Source organism: Eptesicus fuscus, chromosome 9, assembly GCF_027574615.1.
Source record: "Eptesicus fuscus isolate TK198812 chromosome 9, DD_ASM_mEF_20220401, whole genome shotgun sequence".
Taxonomy (NCBI): Eukaryota; Metazoa; Chordata; class Mammalia; order Chiroptera; family Vespertilionidae; genus Eptesicus; species Eptesicus fuscus.
The window spans coordinates 36,854,287-36,874,140 of NC_072481.1; the positions used below are offsets into that span (position 1 = coordinate 36,854,287).

General features: G+C 43.5%; 1 protein-coding gene across 1 annotated transcript in view; it reads right to left on the reverse strand.

Moving 5' to 3' along the window:
- Positions 1-17,907: 17,907 nt before the first annotated feature.
- CMPK1 (cytidine/uridine monophosphate kinase 1) overlaps positions 17,908-19,854 on the reverse strand; it is a 38,730-nt gene continuing 36,783 nt past the window's right edge. Inside the window, exon 6 of the mRNA XM_008139340.3 lies at positions 17,908-18,982. Within this exon, the coding sequence (XP_008137562.2) occupies positions 18,941-18,982 (42 nt within the window). The 3' untranslated portion in view covers positions 17,908-18,940. The remainder of the gene's footprint in view (positions 18,983-19,854) is intronic.

Sequence of the window (19,854 nt, forward strand, 5' to 3'; positions counted from 1 at the left end):
GGCTTCTCTGGTGGGACTGAGGACCATGGGCAACCTACTGGGGAGGAATCATTCGCTCCAGTACTTTACTGTGGTCAAGAGTCACTTCTTTTCATCCCTGTTCAAAACTCCACCCTGTGGACTTTCCAAGCTTAAAAAATGAGTGCTTTCTCCCCCCAGAAGTTACATGGGTGGAAAATACAAAAAAGTTCAGCTCTTGTGTCTCCTCTCCTCTGGCTCCAGGCTGCTGCTTTCTCTCATTCTCTTTTGGTCCCTTACAAAGGTAGGTTCTTCTGCCTGAAATACCCTTTGTTCACTCTCCACACCTGCTCCCATCTGAAAAACTCTCCTCAGGCCACCTCCTTCAGGAAGCCTTCCAAACAGGGATACACCTTCTCTGACTTCCCACAGCTCCGGTACTTCTCTTAGTCACAGCCATTTACCACCCTCAGTACTGAATGTGTGCTTAGTTCCCTCCCCTACTTAACTCTGTGAGTCTTGAGACATGGGAAAGAGAATTCTTTCTTGAGCAAGAATCCCACTGTCCAGCCTAGGACCAGGAACAGACTAGCTGCCCAATGGGTGCTGACTAACTAATTGACAGAATGAATAAATTGATGACTATGGTCATAAAGCATCAGAGATGAAGGAGACAGGTTGCAGAGGCTTGGTGAGAGAAGGGAGGATGTATTATCAGGAATCATTGGTTGCAAGTGACAGAATACCAACTCAAACTAACTTAAGAAAAATGAGCGGGGATGTTGGCTCATAAATCATGGCTAAGATGAAACTGGATTTAGCGATATCTGGAACCAAGTATTCATATATCCTCTTCATATCAGAGTCACTTTCACAGACCACTTTCTCCACGAGGTTGGGAGCCTGGCTGTTGGCAGCTTCATGCTCCCATCCTTACAGTTCTGCAGAGGGAGACAAAAGAGCTGCAGTTAGAAAAAAGCTTCAGAGAAACACTTTGAGGGATCCATGCTCACCCTGGACATGTCACTGTCGGAGGATGGCAGTTCCCGATTAGAGGAGGAACAATTCTTCCCAACACATTGTCAGTGACTTTGTAAGTGACTCTTACAAAGGTAGGTTCTTCTGCCTGAAATACCCTTTGCCCACTTTCTCTTCCCAGCCATAACTCAGGGAAATCGTTGTGAGCTGGGAAGCCACCCCAATTTAAATCTACTGAAGTCACTAGCATTTATTTATTTATTTATTTTTCTTTCTTTATATCTTTCTTTCTTTCTTTCTTTTTATTTTTTTTTACAGAGAGGAAGAGAGAGGGATAGAGAGTCAGAAACATCGATGAGAGAGAGACATCGATCAGCTGTCTCCTGCACGCCCCCTACTGGGGATGTGCCCGCAACCAAGGTACGTGCCCTTGACCTGGAATCGAACCTGGGACCCCTCAGTCCGCAGGCCGACGCTCTATCCACTGAGCCAAACCGGCCTCGGCGTCACTAGCATTTCTTGAGCATCTCTGTATCCCAGCCATGTTAGATTTTTTCTTACAATAACTCTATGAGGTGGATAACATTACTCCCATTTTAAATGACTAAACCTGAGGCTCAAAGAGGGCAAGTAACTGCCCCAAAGTCCCAGCAGAACATTTAGTCCCACCTTCCTCTGTGCACAAATGAAGACACTGCAGTCCCGGGAGGAGTGGGACTTGCCTGAGGTCAGAGTAGGTGAGTAGGATAGCCTGGGACTGGAATTCAAGAGCAGTTAGCCACATGACATTATAGATATGGAAGAGGCATCTTTGGGGTACCTGCTTGCTCAGGACAATTTCTCTTCTCTCAGAACAGCCCCCAACCCCCATGACTATAGGGAATGACCCTCAGAAGAGCAACTGGCAGCCATGTGAACACTATATGACCCCACTCCTCTTCCCAAAGCTGACTGGGTCAGAGTAGGACACCTGCTCCCGTTGGGCCCATCCCCTTCCCTTGGGGACTGAGGAATTCTCTTCAGGACCTGTCAGGAACTGTGAGCACTCATATCTTCCCCGACCTGATCAGAGGAGCAGAGAAAGCCGGTCTGGGAAGAGAAAGGACAAAGAGGCAGAGAGAGAGACAGGGAGGTTCTCCTCATCCCCCGGGTTTTACATTCAGGTTGATTAGCGACCCCCCCCCCCCCCCCGCCCCTTCCTCACACCACTCCCCAAGGCTCATGCGGGGGCAGATGAAGAGAGGCTGGATGTTAAGAGGTTTGACAAAAGAGAACGGAGCAGGACCTTAACTAGCACTTACTGAGTCCCTCAGGGTCCAGCTCTGACAAACATTTCAGCTGTTTCTCCCAGTAGCCTAAGAGCTGCCTGTCCCTTCTCCGCCTCCTAGAGGAGGAAACAGGTACTGCAGCACTGAGGCAGCTTGCCCCAGGGTGAATGGCTGGGAAGTGGCAGAGCCAGAACTTGAAACCAGTGGGCAGACAGCAGCCTTCTTGTCATGGGTTCCGTTGCCTGTAGAGGATCTAGGGGTGGCAACTTGAGCTTCTCCAGCACCTTTTCCTCCCCGAGCTTCATGGCCCCAAACCCTCATCACCCCACCTGTGCCATCCTCTCCAACAGCTCTCCCAGGCTCCACAGAGCATCCTCACTATACCTGTACTTTCCCTCCAGCGTTTATCACAGTGCGGTTCTCAGTCCTGCGGGTGACTGTCTGCCCAGCGTCTGCCTCCACCATGAGTTCCATGAGGGTAGGGGCTTTATCTTTTTCACTGCTCTGTCCTTGTTTATTTATTCACTCAACAAGTATTTACTGATTTCCCACTATCTGACAGGCACTAGGAGGTATTAGGGATACAAACAGAGTAAGTATGACAGAAATTCCTGCCCTTTGGAGCTTACCTCCTAGTATAGAAAGACAGGCAAAAAGAAAATTTTATCGTCTTTGAAAGTAATAAGTATGACAAACAAACAAATAGAGGAGTATAATAGAGAGGGTTGGGGCACAATTTTATATAGAGGTCAGATAGGGCTAAGAAGGAAGGAAGGGAACCATTTGGGTCCACGGGGAAGGGCATTCCAGGCAGAGGGAACAGCAAGTACAAAAGGGCTGAGGCAGGAGGGTTCCTGGCATTTTGTGGGAACAGCAGGGAGGCCGGTGTGGCTGGGGCAGAGTGAGCAGAGGGCAGGGCACAGAGCCGGCAGGCTAGTGGAGGAACTTGGCCCTCCCTCTGATTTGGGAGGCCACTGGAGTGTGACAGGGAGTAACTTGATCTGATTTAGGTTTGAAAAGAACCAGTCTGGCTACTGTGGTAAGAATTGATGTTTCTGACACACGTTATTGGTTTAAGGAATATTTTTGAATGAATGAGTAGAGAAGAATGAGAGGAAAGACACAAGAATCACTATCCAGGTGAGAGCTGGAGAGGCAAACCCAGAGGACACTTCTAACCTTGACACTCAGTGATTCTGAGTGCTTATGAGGAAGTAAAAGGGGACAGATGTCTGATGAGCCGAGTGAACCTTTTTGTTGTCAGGGTATCTTAGTAAGTATTCCAGAGGTCAGAACGCCTCTTGTAGGTCAAGATTAGATGGCTTCAGCACTAGCCCATTAGGCTCAGTGGATAGAGCGTCAGCCCGCAGACTGAAGGGTCGGGGTTCGATTCCAGTCAAGCTACCTCAGTTATAGGCTGGATCTCCAGTCCTAGTCAGGGTGCAGGTGTATGTGCCTCTCTCACATTGCTGTTTCTCTCTCTGTCTCTTCCCCTCCCTTCCCCTCTCTCTAAAAATCAATGGAAAAATATCCTCAGGTGGGGACTAACAACAAACAAAGACTAGATGGAGAAACTATGAGCTACAGTCTCCGTCTGTACTTTTAGCTCAGTGTTGCAAGTGGACTCACAAGGTTCTCGTGTTCTCCTGCAGGTCCTCCATCCACGCCTCAGGGACAGCAGGCCTTCCTGATCCATCTGGTCTACCTCCGTAGGCAGTACTGAAGACAGAAGAGGCCCAGGCAGCAGGCCTGCTAGGGAACATTGGCAGCGGAGCATTATTTGGCTGGGGCCAGCAGGCTGTCCAGGGTGGCAGGCTCTCTGTGGGCAAAGTCCTGGATTCCAGGGAGCCAAGGCCAAGGAAGGCCAAGAATTCCTCACTTTAATTTTGCCTCTAATTCCTCCCAGAAATGAGGCGTGTCAGTCATCAAATTCTCTGGTTTTTATGAGGCGATTATGGTGATTACTATATGTTGTTTTCAAAGAGGCAATTAAGTGGAGGAACCAGACACTATTTTCATTTCTCATTAAGTGATTAGGGTTTGTTTGGCAAATCCCAACATCTGTGGCTAGAGGCAGGCTCTGTTGAGCTTGACTTGGGCACTGCACAGCCTCTATGCACACTAAGCATCCAGCACCTCCCTTCTTCCCTGCTTCTCCTCGCCTGAAGGAGCTGGAAGCAACCCTTTCATTGTACAGATTATGGCACTGAGGCACAGAATGGGGAACTGACCAGCCAATATTGCATCACTAGCAAGCAGTAGTGCCAGGTTCTGCCTCCCCGAGCAAGACTCCAGCCATTATACTATGCTTCCTATTGAAAGAGGGAGCTTTCAATAAAGTTGTTCCCACTGAGGCCGCTTCGCTTCTGGAAGAAGCAGTGAAGGCTCCTTCTTTAGCCTGGGGTCATTTTCCCACCTGATCCTCTTCTAGAACAGCCACCACATCACAAGTATAACAGATGTGTGGGTTGGCCACCCAACAGTCATCCCCAGCCTCCTTTTCTTTTGCTCACCTCTCACTAAAGAGAGTGCACCCAGCCTCTCTAGTGGTTAGGAGAGACTACATGACCCAGTTCTGGCCAATGAAATACATGGGGGGTTCTCCTGGGAGACTTCTGGGTAAGATTTTCTTCCCCTTCCAAGTCGCTTAAGGAGAAAACCTTTGCTTCATACTCACTCCCTCACTCTGCTTTTAGATGTGGTGGTTTACAATGATGCCTGGAGCAGAGGCAGCCACCTTGTAACTTGAGGCAACATGCTAGAGGAAGAAAGCCAACTGTTCCAATTGTCTATTGCTATGTAGCAAATCACCCCCGAAATTCTGCATCATAAAACAACAATTTGTTACTATCTCTCACCATTCTGTAGGTTGACTGGGCTCAACTAGATGATACTCATTCAAGGTCTCCTGCATGGTTGTAGTCTGACAGGCTGAGGCAGGAGTCATCTAAAGGCTTGACTGGGCGGAGTGTCCTGGATGGCTCACTCACACACAGGTGGCAGTTGATGCTGGATGTCCCATGGGGGCTCAGCTAGGGCTCTTGACCAGGATACCTGTGTGTGTCCTACAGCATGGTCACTGGTCTTTCAGGGCGTGTTTAAGCACTAAGCATTTTATTTATTTATGTATGTATGTATGTATGTATGTATGTTACTCCTCACCCAAGGATATTTTTCCCATTGATTTTTAGAAAGAGTGGGAGGGAGGGAAGGATGAGATGAGCAGAAAAAAGAGAAGGAAGAGAGAGAGAGAGAGAGAGAAACATCACTGTGAGAGAGACACATCAGTTGGTTGCTTCCTGCATGCATCCTGACTGGTTTGGGGCCAGAGATCAAACCTGCAACCCAGGCGTGTACCCTTGACCAGGAACACACCACCCTTGAGTGTGGGGGCCGACGCTCCAACCACTGAGCTCACTGGCCACTTTAAAAGGCCCAGAAGCCCTGGCCTCTTTTGCTCAGGGGTTAGAGCGTCAGCCTGTGGACCAAAGGGTCACGTATTCGATTCCGATCAAGGACACATACCTGTCAGGGGCACGTACCTCGGTTGCAGTTTCCTCAGCCCATGTAGGAGGCAATTAATCAGCAAGCTTTTCAGTTCTTTATTCTTGGATGCAAGTGGACAATGATCACCAAACATCTGAGGAAAGCCTCAAATGAGAGTAAGACAAATGAAATGACCTTAAAGGAAATGGAAATAATGCACACACACACACAAACACACACACACACAAAATAGCCCGGCCGGCATGGCTCAGTGGTTGAGCTTCGACCCATGGACCAGGAGGTCACGGTTCAATTCCTGGTCAGGGCACCTGTCCGGGTTGTGAGCTTGATCTCCAGTAGGGGACGTGCAAGAAGCAGCTGATCAATGATTCTCTCTCATTGATGTTTCTATCTCTCTCTCCCTCTCCCTTCCTCTCTGAAATCAATAAAAACATATTAAAAAAAACAACCACCAATAAACAGAAAAGAACTAAAAAATTGTTTACATTCTATTAATATCCTCACAGAGATTAAAAAAACCTGGATGGTATGAAGAAAAAAGAAAGAACCAGACAACAAGTGAGAGCTCTTAAATATTTAAATATACAAATAAATATGTATTAAAAATTAATAGATAATAGAATGTTTTCAAGTTAAGAAAATTTCTCAGAGAGTGAAATAAAAAGATAAGGAAAGATGAGAGACATAAAGGAAGTTAAAAACCCAACAACTGGAAATTCCAGCAAAAGCAGCTTAAAATGGAGACTTATTTAAATGTTACACAAGAACATTCCCCATTAACAAAATTCATAAAGTCTTTTAATTAAAAGAGTTCAATATGTGCCTAAAAATGGATGAAAAAAAAATGACCCACACTCAAGTACAATATCCTGACATTTTTTAACACAGGGATAAAGAAAAGATCTAAAAGCTTTCAGAGGGGAGAAAAAAGGAAATGAAGAAAAAAGGTCACAAAGGGATGATCACTGGAATGCCTTCAGAATTCAGCAGCAGCACTGGGTGCTGGAAATCACTGGAAAAATGCTTCAAAGTGCTGAGAGAACAGTTTTCAACCTAGAATTCCACATAGGCTGCAACATCCATTATCCTATATAATAAAAGGCTAATATGCAAATCGACCGAACAGCAGAATGACTGGTATGCTATGACGTGCACTGACCACCAGGGGGCAGACACTCAATGCAGGAGCTGCCCCCTGGTGGTCAGTGCACTCCCACAGGGGGAGCACCACTCAGTCAAAAGCCAGGCTGACCGCTGGTGAGCACAGCAGCGGTGGCGGGAGCTTCTCCTGCTCCACAGCAGCACTAAGGATGTCCAACTGCCCGCTTAGGCCCAATCCCTGATCGAGCCTAAGCCATCAGTTGGACATCCCCTGAGGGCTCCCGGACTGCAAGAGGGCACAGGCCGGGGTGAGGGACCCTCCCCTCCCCCCCACCCTGAGTGCACAAATTTCATGCACCAGGTCTCTAGTAAGGATATAACAAGGACACATGGAGACATATAAGGAGCCAGAATATTTACGGCCCATGAACCCTTTCTTAGTTGGTTACTTGGAGGGTATCCTCTAGACCAGTGGTCGGCAAGCTCATTAGTCAACAGAGCCAAATATCAACAGTACAACGATTGAAATTTCTTTTGAGAGCCAAATTTTTTAAACTTAAACTTGTTCTAACGCCACTTCTTCAAAATAGACTCGCCCAGGCCGTGGTATTTTGTGGAAGAGCCACACTCAAGGGGCTAAAGAACCGCATGTGGCTCACGAGCCGCAGTTTGCCGACCACTGCTCTAGACAAACATGGAAATAAATGATGAAAGAGAAAAACATTAATTTCAGAAAAGCAAGGACCCCAGGCAGAAAGCTGTGAAGGGAAGTCAGGATGACAGATGTCCAGCAGGCTGGACACCAGCAGACCAGACTGGAGTAGAACAAAGGGCCGTGGCAGGATATCTTTGGGGAGAGAGGGCGACTGGGTGAAAGAAAGACTGAATATAAACATGAGGGAAAGATCAAGGCAGTTGGGAACTGAGGAAAAGAAAAAATGGTATAAGAAAGGAAATGCAATCTAGTACCTACCAGCTCTGCCGTGAATGATACTAACACCATCGCATGAAAAACACAATTTATTCGTTTCTAACTTTTTAGGTGCATCTATAAACAAAGCACAGAAGACTTGATTGTCCAGCTGGTGACGGAAAGGAAGTCAGAGATTCCAAGAATGAGGAAGATTCTATCTGCCTTTGTCGTCTGGGAAATGGAGGGGCCACGGAAGAAGGGCCTGAGCCCATCCTTCATGGTGAGAATGCCCCACTGGCACTCGAGGCCCGGAATTCACGGCACCTCTCCTCCGATGCAGACCAGGCCCGCCCACCCCAGCAGCAGGACCACAGCAGCGTGACCATCAGTCCTGCAATCCCGAATTCTGCCAACAGTGCGGATGCGGTTGGAAGTGGATTCTTTCCTAAGCCTCCAGATGAGAGCCAGGCCCAGCTGATATCTTGATTTCACTTTGTGAGCTGTGAGCAGAGAACCCAGACTTCTGACCTACACAACTGTGAGGTAACTAACATGTGGATGTTGTTTAAAGTTGCAAAGTTTGAGATGACTTGTTATACAATAGGAAACTAATACACCTGGCATGTCTCCCTCTCCCTCCCCCCGAGTCTGCCCCCAAATTCTTACTTTGTTTATGTCATAAGAGGTGTTTTGGCCTAGTGGTTAAGCTCCCAGAATGCAGACGGGCAGACCTGGCTTAGAATTTTTCCTCTAGGAGGATTAGCAGTCACGAACACAATAAACATCCAAAAAACAGAACTGTAATTACTGTCCTTATTCATTCCCTGTTCAGCTCTCCCTCCCTCTGTAAATGTTTCCCCGACTCCCCGCCTCACTCCTCTGGCAAGTTCGCCACACCCTCCCCTGCACTTTGTACTGGCTGTACTGTCCCATGATGAACTGGTTAAATGCCCTGGCCAGGCTGCTCGCTTGTTGAAGGGCAGAACTCTTGTCTGTTCAGAGCCTGCCACCACCCCTGTCATGAAGGAGCTCTGAAAATGTTTATGTAGAAGGAGTAGAGAGGAACTTTCTAGAAGTCCAAGCCACCCAGGGAAGAGGACTACTCAGGGAGGGGTGAGTTCTCTATCCCTAGGCTAGCTCCCTGTCAGGAATGCTGAAAGTGACTGACTTGGTGCCACCTTGGGTCTTTCTGCCCTGGCTTGTGTTTTGAAGCCAGGATTTGTTTCACAGAATCACACACGGAAAAGCTGGGTGCTGAGGGGGTGAGAGGCCTCTCCAGCTGGGGTTAGTGGGGAAGGCAGAGAAAAGTGCTCAGCTGGGCATTAACTCATTCATTCAATACTTTTTTAAAATATTTTTTTTAATTGATTTCAGAGAGGGAGAAAGAGAAACATCAATGATGAGAGAGAACCAATGATCGTCTGCCTCCTGCACGCCCCACACTGGGATGGAGCCCACAACCCAGGCATGTGCCCTGACGGGGAATCCAACCGTGGCCTTCTGGTTCACAGGTCGACGCTCAACCACTGAGCCACGCTGGCCGGGCGTTCATTCAATACTTTTCACATTGTTCACTTTTGCAGTCCATCTTTGGGAAGTGCTGAAATAGACTGAAAAATAGATGGGATGTTGGCAGCTGCTCTCGAAAGAGAAGCTTTCTGTAAGAGGCCACATTATGATCAAGATCTGACAGATTCAGTTCTTCAAGGAGCAGTCTTGGGACTGAGCAGGGACTCTGATGTATGCATTCAGCTAGGAGGGAGGAAGGCTGGGGAGCTGTGGTTGTTTCCGTGGTTTGGGAGAGAGAAAAGGTGAGAATGAGTGAAGTGGATCCTAAATGGCTGGGGCTGGGTGCAAAGAGCCTCATAGTTCCGCACAGGGATTTGGGACAGGAAGGTGCACGCTGTGTGCAGAAACAATCCACCCGCTGGCAGAAGCAGCGGAAGGTGCATGCAGGATGGATCCTGGGCGCCCCTTGGTGGCCGGACTGAGTAACTACACTGAATACCACCCAGACAGACAATGCCCAGCTGATTTGCGTACTTCATTTACCTCAGGACTGGGAGGACCACCCGTAGTAGTAAAAATGACCTGTGAGAGTGCATGTGCCTGGGGTTGTGTGGTTGTGTTACCAATTGTGTAAGGGTATACATGTATGAGTGTATATATGTACATTTGTGTATGTGTCTGAGAGCGTGTATAGTGGAGCCAATGATTGGACATATGTGTGTGAGTTGTGTGTACATGTATGTACTAGGTGATAGTATGCAAGCATGCATGGTGAGCCAAAATGTACATCTATATGTTTGTATGCATATGTATCTGTTGGTGTGATTGCTTGTCTGAGTGCATGTGTGTTAATGTAACTTTTGGGGCCTTGGCTTTCTTTTTTCTTACACATTGAAATAGTTAAGCATTATAATCTTATTGTTTGTTTAAAGTTTGCTCTTGGATGCAGGCCTGTTCCAGAATAACTAGCAGATGCGAAAAGCATCCATTATGTATTTTTGCAATTAGCCAAAAACCCAGAAACTTTTCTTAAATAACAGACACAATTCTGTGGGTTGCTTATTGCTGGGAGCCACCTCCTTTCTCCAGCTCGGGCAAGCCAGCCCTGGGCCCAGCCCCACTCAGGCCAAGCCAGCGAGGGTTTGCAAACTGTTCTCAGTGAAATGGAAAAAACATTAAGGGCTCAGAATAGAACTCACGGTACAGCTTACAACGGGGGAGAGAAAGAGAACAATGAGGGGAAGTGGAGCAGCCTCCAAAATGAGAAACCTTTGTCAAACGGACTCGTCCAGCCTAGCAGTTACCCAGCATTCTAGCCTGGACCCAGCTAAACAGACATGATAAACCTACATTCCTTTACCTGTTGTTAAATGTATTTCCTCACCTTATCTTTGCATACTCCTACCTCCCATTGTTCGGTACATGGACCCCATCCCCTCCACATCCTCACTGCCATCCTTTTGCTAGTGCTATTTGCCTCTCCCGAATGCACTGCTTCTCTCCTCTAATACATCCAGGAGCCTCCTGACCACCAGTAGCATGGTCACCAGCAGCACAGCCACCAGCAACTTTGTTGGGCACCTATCCCAGACACTGGGGAGGGCATCCAGGAGGCAAAAACAGAAGCTTAAGGAAATTTCTCAGGATTTGGGTTCTTATGGGAAGACACAGACTCTCCTGATGTTCCTTAGCCGCTCCTCCCACTTCCATGGACAGGGAACTGTTGTGTCCTGGGTTACAAGAGGGCACAGAGAATGTGGCTGGGGTTCCAGGTAGACTTCAGACTTAGTGACAACTGGAACAGGATGGCCCCAAACCACAGAACCCCAGAGGTGGCAAACTAAAACATCCAGTCTCTGCTTGCACACCTCCAGTAATGGGGGACGCATCATTTCCCCAAGAGCCCAATTCACTGTTGGGCGGCTCTAACTTCAAAAGGTCTTTCTTGCATTACTTCCACTGCCTTTGTTCTGTCCTCAAGCCACACTGACCTCATCTACTCCATCCTCCAGGGCTCTCCTCATCTTTTAGGATAGTAGCAGCTGCTAAGTGAGATGAAATCAGCCCTACTATGTCAAGTTGGTACTCACTAACAACTTCTTAAGTGGGAGAACATTTGTGATCCCCTTGCAGTACTTCTCCCCCCTCAACCCATGAGCTTCAAAATGGCAGATTAGGCAACTGTTTGATTAGTGAGCTTTCCTGTATGTTGTTATCAATTTATCAGTTTATCAAACATTAAAGATCTACTTATTCTATGCTAGGCAAGAAGGCTTGGTCCTTTGCCTGCAAAGACGCAAGGCTGGGAGTTCCCAAATATCTGCTCTGGTCACTCTGTTTAGTACAGTGGTTATCAGCATATCAATATCAGCATCACCTGGAACTTTATAAAACACCAAAGATCTACTGCACCAGAAACTCTGAGGGTGAGCCCAGCAATCTGGGTTTAACAAGACATATCCAAATGATTCAGATACACTTGAAATTTTGGGAACCACTGGTTTAGATTCACCTGGGAGACTTTTAAAATTAAGTTAGAGTTTCTGGGGTTGGGCCTGAAAGCATTAGTTTGTTTCTTAATATGGTCTCAAATATATGCCCAGTATACTGAATGAAATGTCCCTGGACCATCACAAGATCTTACTTTGCTTTTCCAACTCCTTGTTAGGAACGATGAAGGTAGAAGCATGCGACTGTGGAGGAATGAAACTGGGAGAAAGAAAAACTGGGTGCTAGGCCTTGTTCTCTTTCTAACTATCTGGAGGGCTTTGAGGAGGACACATGCCTTCTTTTAATATCCAGTAAAATGTATAGACAATGTAGTAATAATAAAACATATTAAGAACGTACTCTAGGGAGGAAACCAAGATGGCGGCATAGGTAAACACCTAAACTGCTGCCTCACAAACAATTTCAAAACTACAACTAAAAGACAAAATGGACATCATCCAGAACCACAAGAAGGGTGGCTGAGGGAAATTCTACAACTAGAAGGAAAGAGAAAAGCACACTGAGACTCACAGTAGCTGCGGGAGGCAGAGGTACAGAGGCTACTCTATCAACTCAGGGAAGCAGCCAAAATGTGGAGACAAAGAAACAGGTCACAAATGAAAGAAATGGAGGAAAACAAACAACTGGATATAGAGTTCATAACCACGGTTATAAGGTTTTTCAAAAATTTTCTAGAAAAGGCTGATAAATTTAGTGAGACCCTCGAGGATATGAAAAAGGACCAACTAGAAATTAAACATACACTGACTGAAATAAAAAATAATATACATAGATCCAACAGCAGACTAGAGGATTGCAAGAATCAAGTCAAAGATTTGAAATACAAAGAAGCAAAAAACACCCAACCGGAAAAGCAAAAAGAAAAAAGAATCCAAAAATATGAAGGTAGTGTAAGGAGCCTCTGGGACAACTTCAAGCGTACCAACATCCGAATTATGGGGGTACCAGAAGAAGAGAGAGAGCAAGATACTGAAAACCTATTTGAAAAAATAATGACTGAAAACTTCCCCTACCTGGTGAAAGAAATAGACTTACAAGTCCAAGAAGCGCACAGAACCCCAAACAAAAGGAATCCAAACAGGACCACACCAAGACACATCATAATTAAAATGCCAAGAGCAAAAGACAAAGAGAGAATATTAACCTTTTGCACTCGGATGTCGAGTGTGACTCCACACGGTTAGCATTAGAATAAAGGAATCGAGAAAAAAGCAAGCGAGTGCAAAGGGTTAAAAGCAACAAGAGAAAGTTAATTACCTACAAGGGAGCACCCATGCGATTGTCAGCTGATTTCTCAACAGAAACTATGCAGGCCAGACGGGAGTGGCAAGAATATTCAGTGATGAATAGCAAGAACCTACAACCAAGATTACTCTACCCAGCAAAGCTATCATCAGAATTGAAGGTCAGATAAAGAGCTTCACAGATAAGAAAAAGCTAAAGGAGTTCATCACCACCAAACCAGTATTATACGAAATGCTGAAAGGTATTCTTCAAGAAGAGGAAGAAGAAAAAGGTAAAGGTAAAAATTATGAACAACAAATACATATCATCAACAAGTGAATCTAAATATCAAGTCAGTAAAAAATCTGATGAACAGAATAAACTGGTGAGTATAATAGAATCAGGGGCATAGAAAGGGAGTGGACTGACAATTCTCGGGGGGGAAAGGGGTGTGGGGGTGCGGGAAGAGACTGGACAAAAATCGTACACCTATGGATGAGGACAGTGCGGGGGAGGTAAGGGCAGAGAGTGGGGTGGGAACCGGGTGGAGGGGAGCTATGGGGGGAAAAAAGAGGAACAATTGTAATAATCTGAGCAATAAAGATTTATTAAATTAAAAAAAAATCTGTCTCTAACATATTTTGAATGGCCAGCCAATTTTTTGTAACTTCATCATTTTAGTGCTATTCTCTCCTGTTCTGGTGACAGAAACACTGCCTAAGGAAGATGTAGATTTCCTATAAAAACTCTCTGATCTCAGTCACAAGGGTTAGCATCTCTGAAATTTCACTTGCTAACATGACCAGTCAGCTAAATTAAGATGGCAGATCCTGCATGAATGTAATTACAGACTGTAATAATGTCCCCCCTATGCACCTAGCTATTATTACTTCAGCAATTGGCCATAACCTTGTATCATCATTTAGCTGATGACTGTAAATTTAACAGCTACTTTCTTAAGTCAAATACACCACGTGAACTCAGAAATAGCTATAAAATTACTCAAACCACAAATTAAGGGCAAATGGAGATAGGGTTAAGGAGTCACATTCCTGAAACTCATTTTTAGCAATAAAATAATCATGGAGAGAAATGGGAATGTGGCCTATGATCATGAAGACTTTTGGGCAGATTAAATAATGGTGTTTGGTGGGAGTGAATATGGGTAGAATTAAAGTGAGCTCTTCCAAGAGCCAACATGTATGAAATAGAACCGGACTGAACCAAATCCTGCTTCCCTGTTCAAGTTTTTATACTCCCCACACTCATCCCATCCCATCCTCTGAACTTCTGAATCTTCCATTAGCACACAACAGCAGCAGTCTAAAGCCCAGTAGTCACCCTTTCCCCAGACAGCACTGATCCAGATCTAAGACCTAAACAGAGAAAAAAATACAGATAGACTTTGCATTGACACAGTTAAAACAAGCGGGGCCCAGCCCATGTTGGCTGTGGTTTAAAGCTGACCCATGAACCAGAAGGTGGCGGTTCCATCCCTGGTCAGGGCACATGCCTGGGTTGTGGGCTCAATCCCCAGTAGGGGTGTGCAGGAGGCAGCAGATCAATGATTCTCTATCATCAATGATGTTTCTATCTATCCCTCTCCCTTCCTCTCTGAAATAAAACATATAAACAAGAGGGATTTTGATGCAGCTGTTTTAACTTGGTTGTTTCGATGTAGGACTATGTAGGACTATTTTGAGCTAATCTAAAAGTTAGCCATAAAATTTTAGCACCCTCTCCCCTCCCCCCGCCCCCCAAATAATGTGCCCATCTTGACCACTATCCCAGTTGAGGATAGAACAATGGTAGTGCCTACTGTGTATGTTACCTGGCAATTAAAAAGAAAAAGAGTTTTCATTTTGACAGGCCATTGTGATGCGGCCTCATCACAATCAGATACTTGAGCCAAGTTCTCAAAGCTGCTTTGGAGCCACTTGTGGGAATGCTCCTCTATAGCAGCTCCTCTAATAACGACTCAATGTCATTTAGTTATAAGTCATTTCACTTAAAGTTGTTAAGCGAGGACTTACTGAATAAAAATAATAAACCAAGCATGAGCCATGCACAACAGCTTTGTGCTTCCAAGTACAAACTGCTGAACTAACTCAGTGCCTTTCCCCTCTGGCTCTGGGAGCCCTCGGAGCCAGGTGAGGGAGGGCTGGTTCCACTGCAGTCCTCAAAGAGCTGCAGGGTTTTACAAACCAGCGAGGAAACCTATGCAATCCAGGGCTTTTCTTGAAAGTCCATCTTGAGTTAATTATCAATTCACTCTACCCCCACGCCCAATATTTTAGAAGCAGCTACTAAGAGTGTATTTCTTCCAAGAAGCCTTCTAACAGGTAGTATATGAGCATTCCTTAAAGTTCACACACGGCTTTATTTGAATTTTACTTTCTCTTTTTAAAGGTGGTTACTCAACCAAATGAGAATGCATCTGCTATGTATATGGCATGCTGCTTAACGGCTGCATTCCACTGTGCAGAAGATCTTAAAGTTTGCTTCAATTATCTACCTTTAGGCTAGAATGTAGAGGTTCCCCTGCAGATGCTTTTCCTCTGGTTGATGAGGACATTAAAGGCCAGTTAGGAAGCTGCATAGTTACTTGAAAATGTATCATAAACAGAAAACAATTTTGTGGCTGAAAGAACTTCACCTGGAGAAATGTTGATATGGAACCCTGTCTCCCTAAACAGTACAAAATAATTAAGCCCTTTTCTCTTATGTCAGGGTCTTGTGAGGGCAGTAATGGAAAAAAAAAAAAAAAAAAGCCTCTTTGGAAAAGAGGGACCCAAGAGAAGCAGGTTCTGCTCTAATGAATGGGGCGGGGGAGTGAGGGGGCAAAGTGCGCAGGGATCCCATACAAGTCTGAGCAGACAGCCTGTAGTCAGTATGGGTGACGAAGGGTATAGGGTGGGAGCCAGAAATTCAACTGTTCTCTTCAGCTCTTGACAGGAAAAGTGGTGACTGCAGAACTTAATCAAGGTCCAGAACTAACATCACAGTCACAATAACCATACCCATTCAAAGGAAAGCAGACCTGGATCCAAGAGAGTACTTACATTGGAGCCCAGAATGACGAAAAAAAGGGAAAGGAGATTAGGACCATTTTTACCTTTTTCCTTTGGTGCATAATAAATTAGCTTCCTTTCTTTCATTAGAAAAAATACTTAGAATGAAAGAGTACTGAATTTAGCAGAAGTATGTATGTAGGCTAGGGAGAAGTGCAGCAGACTATATGCTAGCCAACCAAGACAGCTAAAAGGTCTATCCGCAACCGTGTTAGTTTTAGACAGAAAATTCTTGGAAGGCAGAGAATGTGTTTGTAGTACTATGGCTTGTGCAATTAATGTGTGTTTGAAGAGGAAAGACCAAACCTCCGGGACATATGAAATGTCAGACAACCACTTAAATTACATGGACAAAGCCACAAACCCACAAAAAAACCCGCATCCTGAGACACACTGCTTGCCTGCTACCAATTTCCCCCTCAAAGAGACAAGGAATCAACGCTGCAGGCTGGCAATGCAATAGGCTTCTTGTGCCTCAATCCAGATTACTTCTTGAAGGAATGGGATAGCAATGCTTTCTGCTTAATTCAAGACACACAAACATAATACACAGAGCAGAAAATTCTCCTGGATCCTCAACTCTGCTTTTGCTATGTGAGGATGCACATGTTAAGTCTCCCATATGCTTGTGAGAACAGAAATCTGAACCAGCAAACAACAAAGGCCACAGCACAAAATTTATTTGGATTATTTACTAAATAATCCATATATATCCAACATCACTGAATGGAAGTAATGTTAATTTTTTTTTTTTTTAAATAACAAGGCTTCTACTGGGTTCTTTCAAGAAAAGTCAAAAACTTCTTGGTGACTGTGTCTTTAACAAATGGAATGACCTAACTAGTGAATTTAGATGTATCTCAATCAGCTACTAAACTCAATATTGCTGACATGTTTTTCTACTTAAGCAAACAAAAAAAGCTTCCTAGTTTAGTAATTATTATGTTTCTTGGTTTTTGTTCTCAAATGCCACAGAAAGGTATTTGATGAAGGGAAGCAGTCTCAGCAGTCCCCTTAAAATCCACACGTTTAAGGTTACTTTCACAACACCAATATAAATATTTAGATCCCCATCTGATAGGTTTCTTCACTTATGTGAAGAGGAACACATTCAACATCTTAAGTCTTCACCCTTGCTTCATACTACAGCCATTTTATTAAATTACCCATAAAAGCCCTCTGTCCTGGCTGGATGGAATCACTAGATAAGAATTCATTACAACCTCTTCCAAGAAACCAAGATGTCAATACAAATTTTGGTGGCTAATATGTTATAGTACTTATGGATACTTTGTTGTTATAATGGCAAGTATGTTGCAAGTTCATCATTAATAAGTGAATTTCATAATACACATAGAAATAAATAAATCTATTACAAGACAGGAGTGGTGGACAAAAGTAGGTTTACAATTGTAAGTACATGAAACAGTTAACAAAGCTGTTGTAATAATCATAATGTGCATGTCTTTTTCCATATGAACTTGAAACCTACTTTTGCCCACCCTTGTAGAAGAATATCCACAAATTGTCCTCACTATTTCCAATGGCTTTAAATATAAAGATTTAATTATACTAACAATTATACAAAGTCAAATTTTAATTATGTTAATTATACAAAGTCAAAAAGGTGCTGAAGATGAGAAACATTTTAATAAGTCTCATAATAAAAACCTTGATACCACTTTGCATTGGTGATGACAGAAAAAAAGAATGGAGAAAATGAATTTCTCAGAGATTTTTAAAGGAAGAATAGATTTAAGGAAAAATTCCTTTGGACTCTATAGCCTTCTTTTTTATTCTGTACCTTTCAATGCTTCAACATGATGCCAAAAAATAATTTACTGAATAAAAGTAGCCAGAAAGGAAATCAAACATTTATAAGATATATTTATTATTTTTCTGACCAAAGTGCAGTGATTTTTAAATCTTCTTAAACAAATAACTATGAAAAAATATTCAAGGAAATAAAATACAAATGGGAAATTTAACCATTAGATTTCTTCTGCTTTATACTAACCTTAAATTTAGTCTAGAAAAGAAACCCAAAACAAAACAAAAAAACCCAAACCATTTTACCATAAATCTAGTACATGCATTTCAAGGTTTCACTGCTAGGAATTTTGTTGAGATCAATTTAATCATTAGTAACACTATATAATAGAGCATAAGGAACACATGTCATTAGATATGACCCTTGCCCCTTACCCTCAGATTTATGTCAGAATAAAACTGACACTTCTGCCAGGCTCTGAACCCCCAGTGCCCTCATCCCAATCCCTGGAAGCAGACTATGCTGTCATACAACTTTGTATAAGTTGTAGTAAAACTAAAACATAGCTAAGTTTTCTTACTTTTCTATAGGATATGGTCAGTTATTGGATAAATACTAAAACACTTCTAGCAATTCATCTTATGAGTTTGTTTACCAAACACATTGTGCAAGAACTAACTACACAAAAAGTTCCTTTGGAATTTGGTCCACAAATTCACTTAACAGGTTGGAAATTTAAAACCTGCAAGAAAAAGAGGAAGTAAGGAATCCCTAATCCTGACATGTTGCAATCGCTAAAGGGATATACACATACTAAAAAGTTTTGCTCACAGAAGGCACAAACTATACAAGGGATATCCTTATCGAATAAAAACAAAGAACTAGCTAATGCCCTTCTTTGTTTTGTGAGCACCATAGCTAAGACAAAGTTAGACCCGAATTCACTGTCTACTCGTGACGAAAAAAAAAAAAAATTGAAATAAAAAATTTAATTTGTCTTACTATATATACTTTCTGGCCACTAATTATGATGTAATTATGAAAGATTAAAATTGCCTTAAAAAGGGACTGTGATAGCAGCTATCAAAGCAATATTCAAGCATGATTTCAAGGATGCTTTCAGGTTTAGTTAGCCTTCTTTGTCAAAAATCTTCACAACTTCATCAAAAACCTGCAAAGGAAAAAGATAGTAATTTTAAAAGCAGATATTGTTAAAATACCATATGGCTTAAAAGTATATCAATTTTATATTAATTTCCAAAGTAGATAATTAAAAAACACATTATGATTTCTTAGTTTTATTTTACTTTAGACAGTAATATAATATCATAAATAATACATATAAGCCCTGGCCGGTTTGGCTCAGTGGATAGAGCATCGGCCTGCAGACTGAAGGGTTCCCGGGTTCAATTCCCGGTCGGGGCACATGCCTGGGTTGCAGGCTCGATCCCCAGTGTGGGGTGTGCAGGAGGTAGCTGGTTGATGATTCTCTCTCATCACTGATGTCTCTCTCTCTCTCTCTCCCTCTCCCTTCCTCTCTCTGAAATCAATAAAAATATATTTAAAAAATAATACATATAAAACTATGAATATGTTGCATTCAATTTTAGGACAAAATAAAACTTCTTAATCGGCTACCAAAAATTGATAAAATGGACGTGGCTTCTCTTCCTAGTTCTGATTCTAAAACACTAAAGTTTTCTGATATATTACCTCACCACTACAAAAAGTGTCAATAGATAAAAAAAACAAAAAACAAAAATGACTATACAATAACAAAGAAAGGTCCAGAGGAAGAAGATTCAGGTAATCAGGGGAAGACTGGGTGAATTAAAAAGCACTAGAAATAGTTGCTGGGCACTGAGGGCTTTCGAACCACAGCTGAGAGAAGACAGCTGACTTATGAAGGAAGAGAGCAGTACTGAGCCACGGACGGACACCATGCACCTCTGGAGCTACATGTTTTTATTTTTTTCCCCTTTTTATTAAATTTATTGGGGTGACTCGGTTAACAAAATTATACAGGTTTAGGTGCTAAATTCT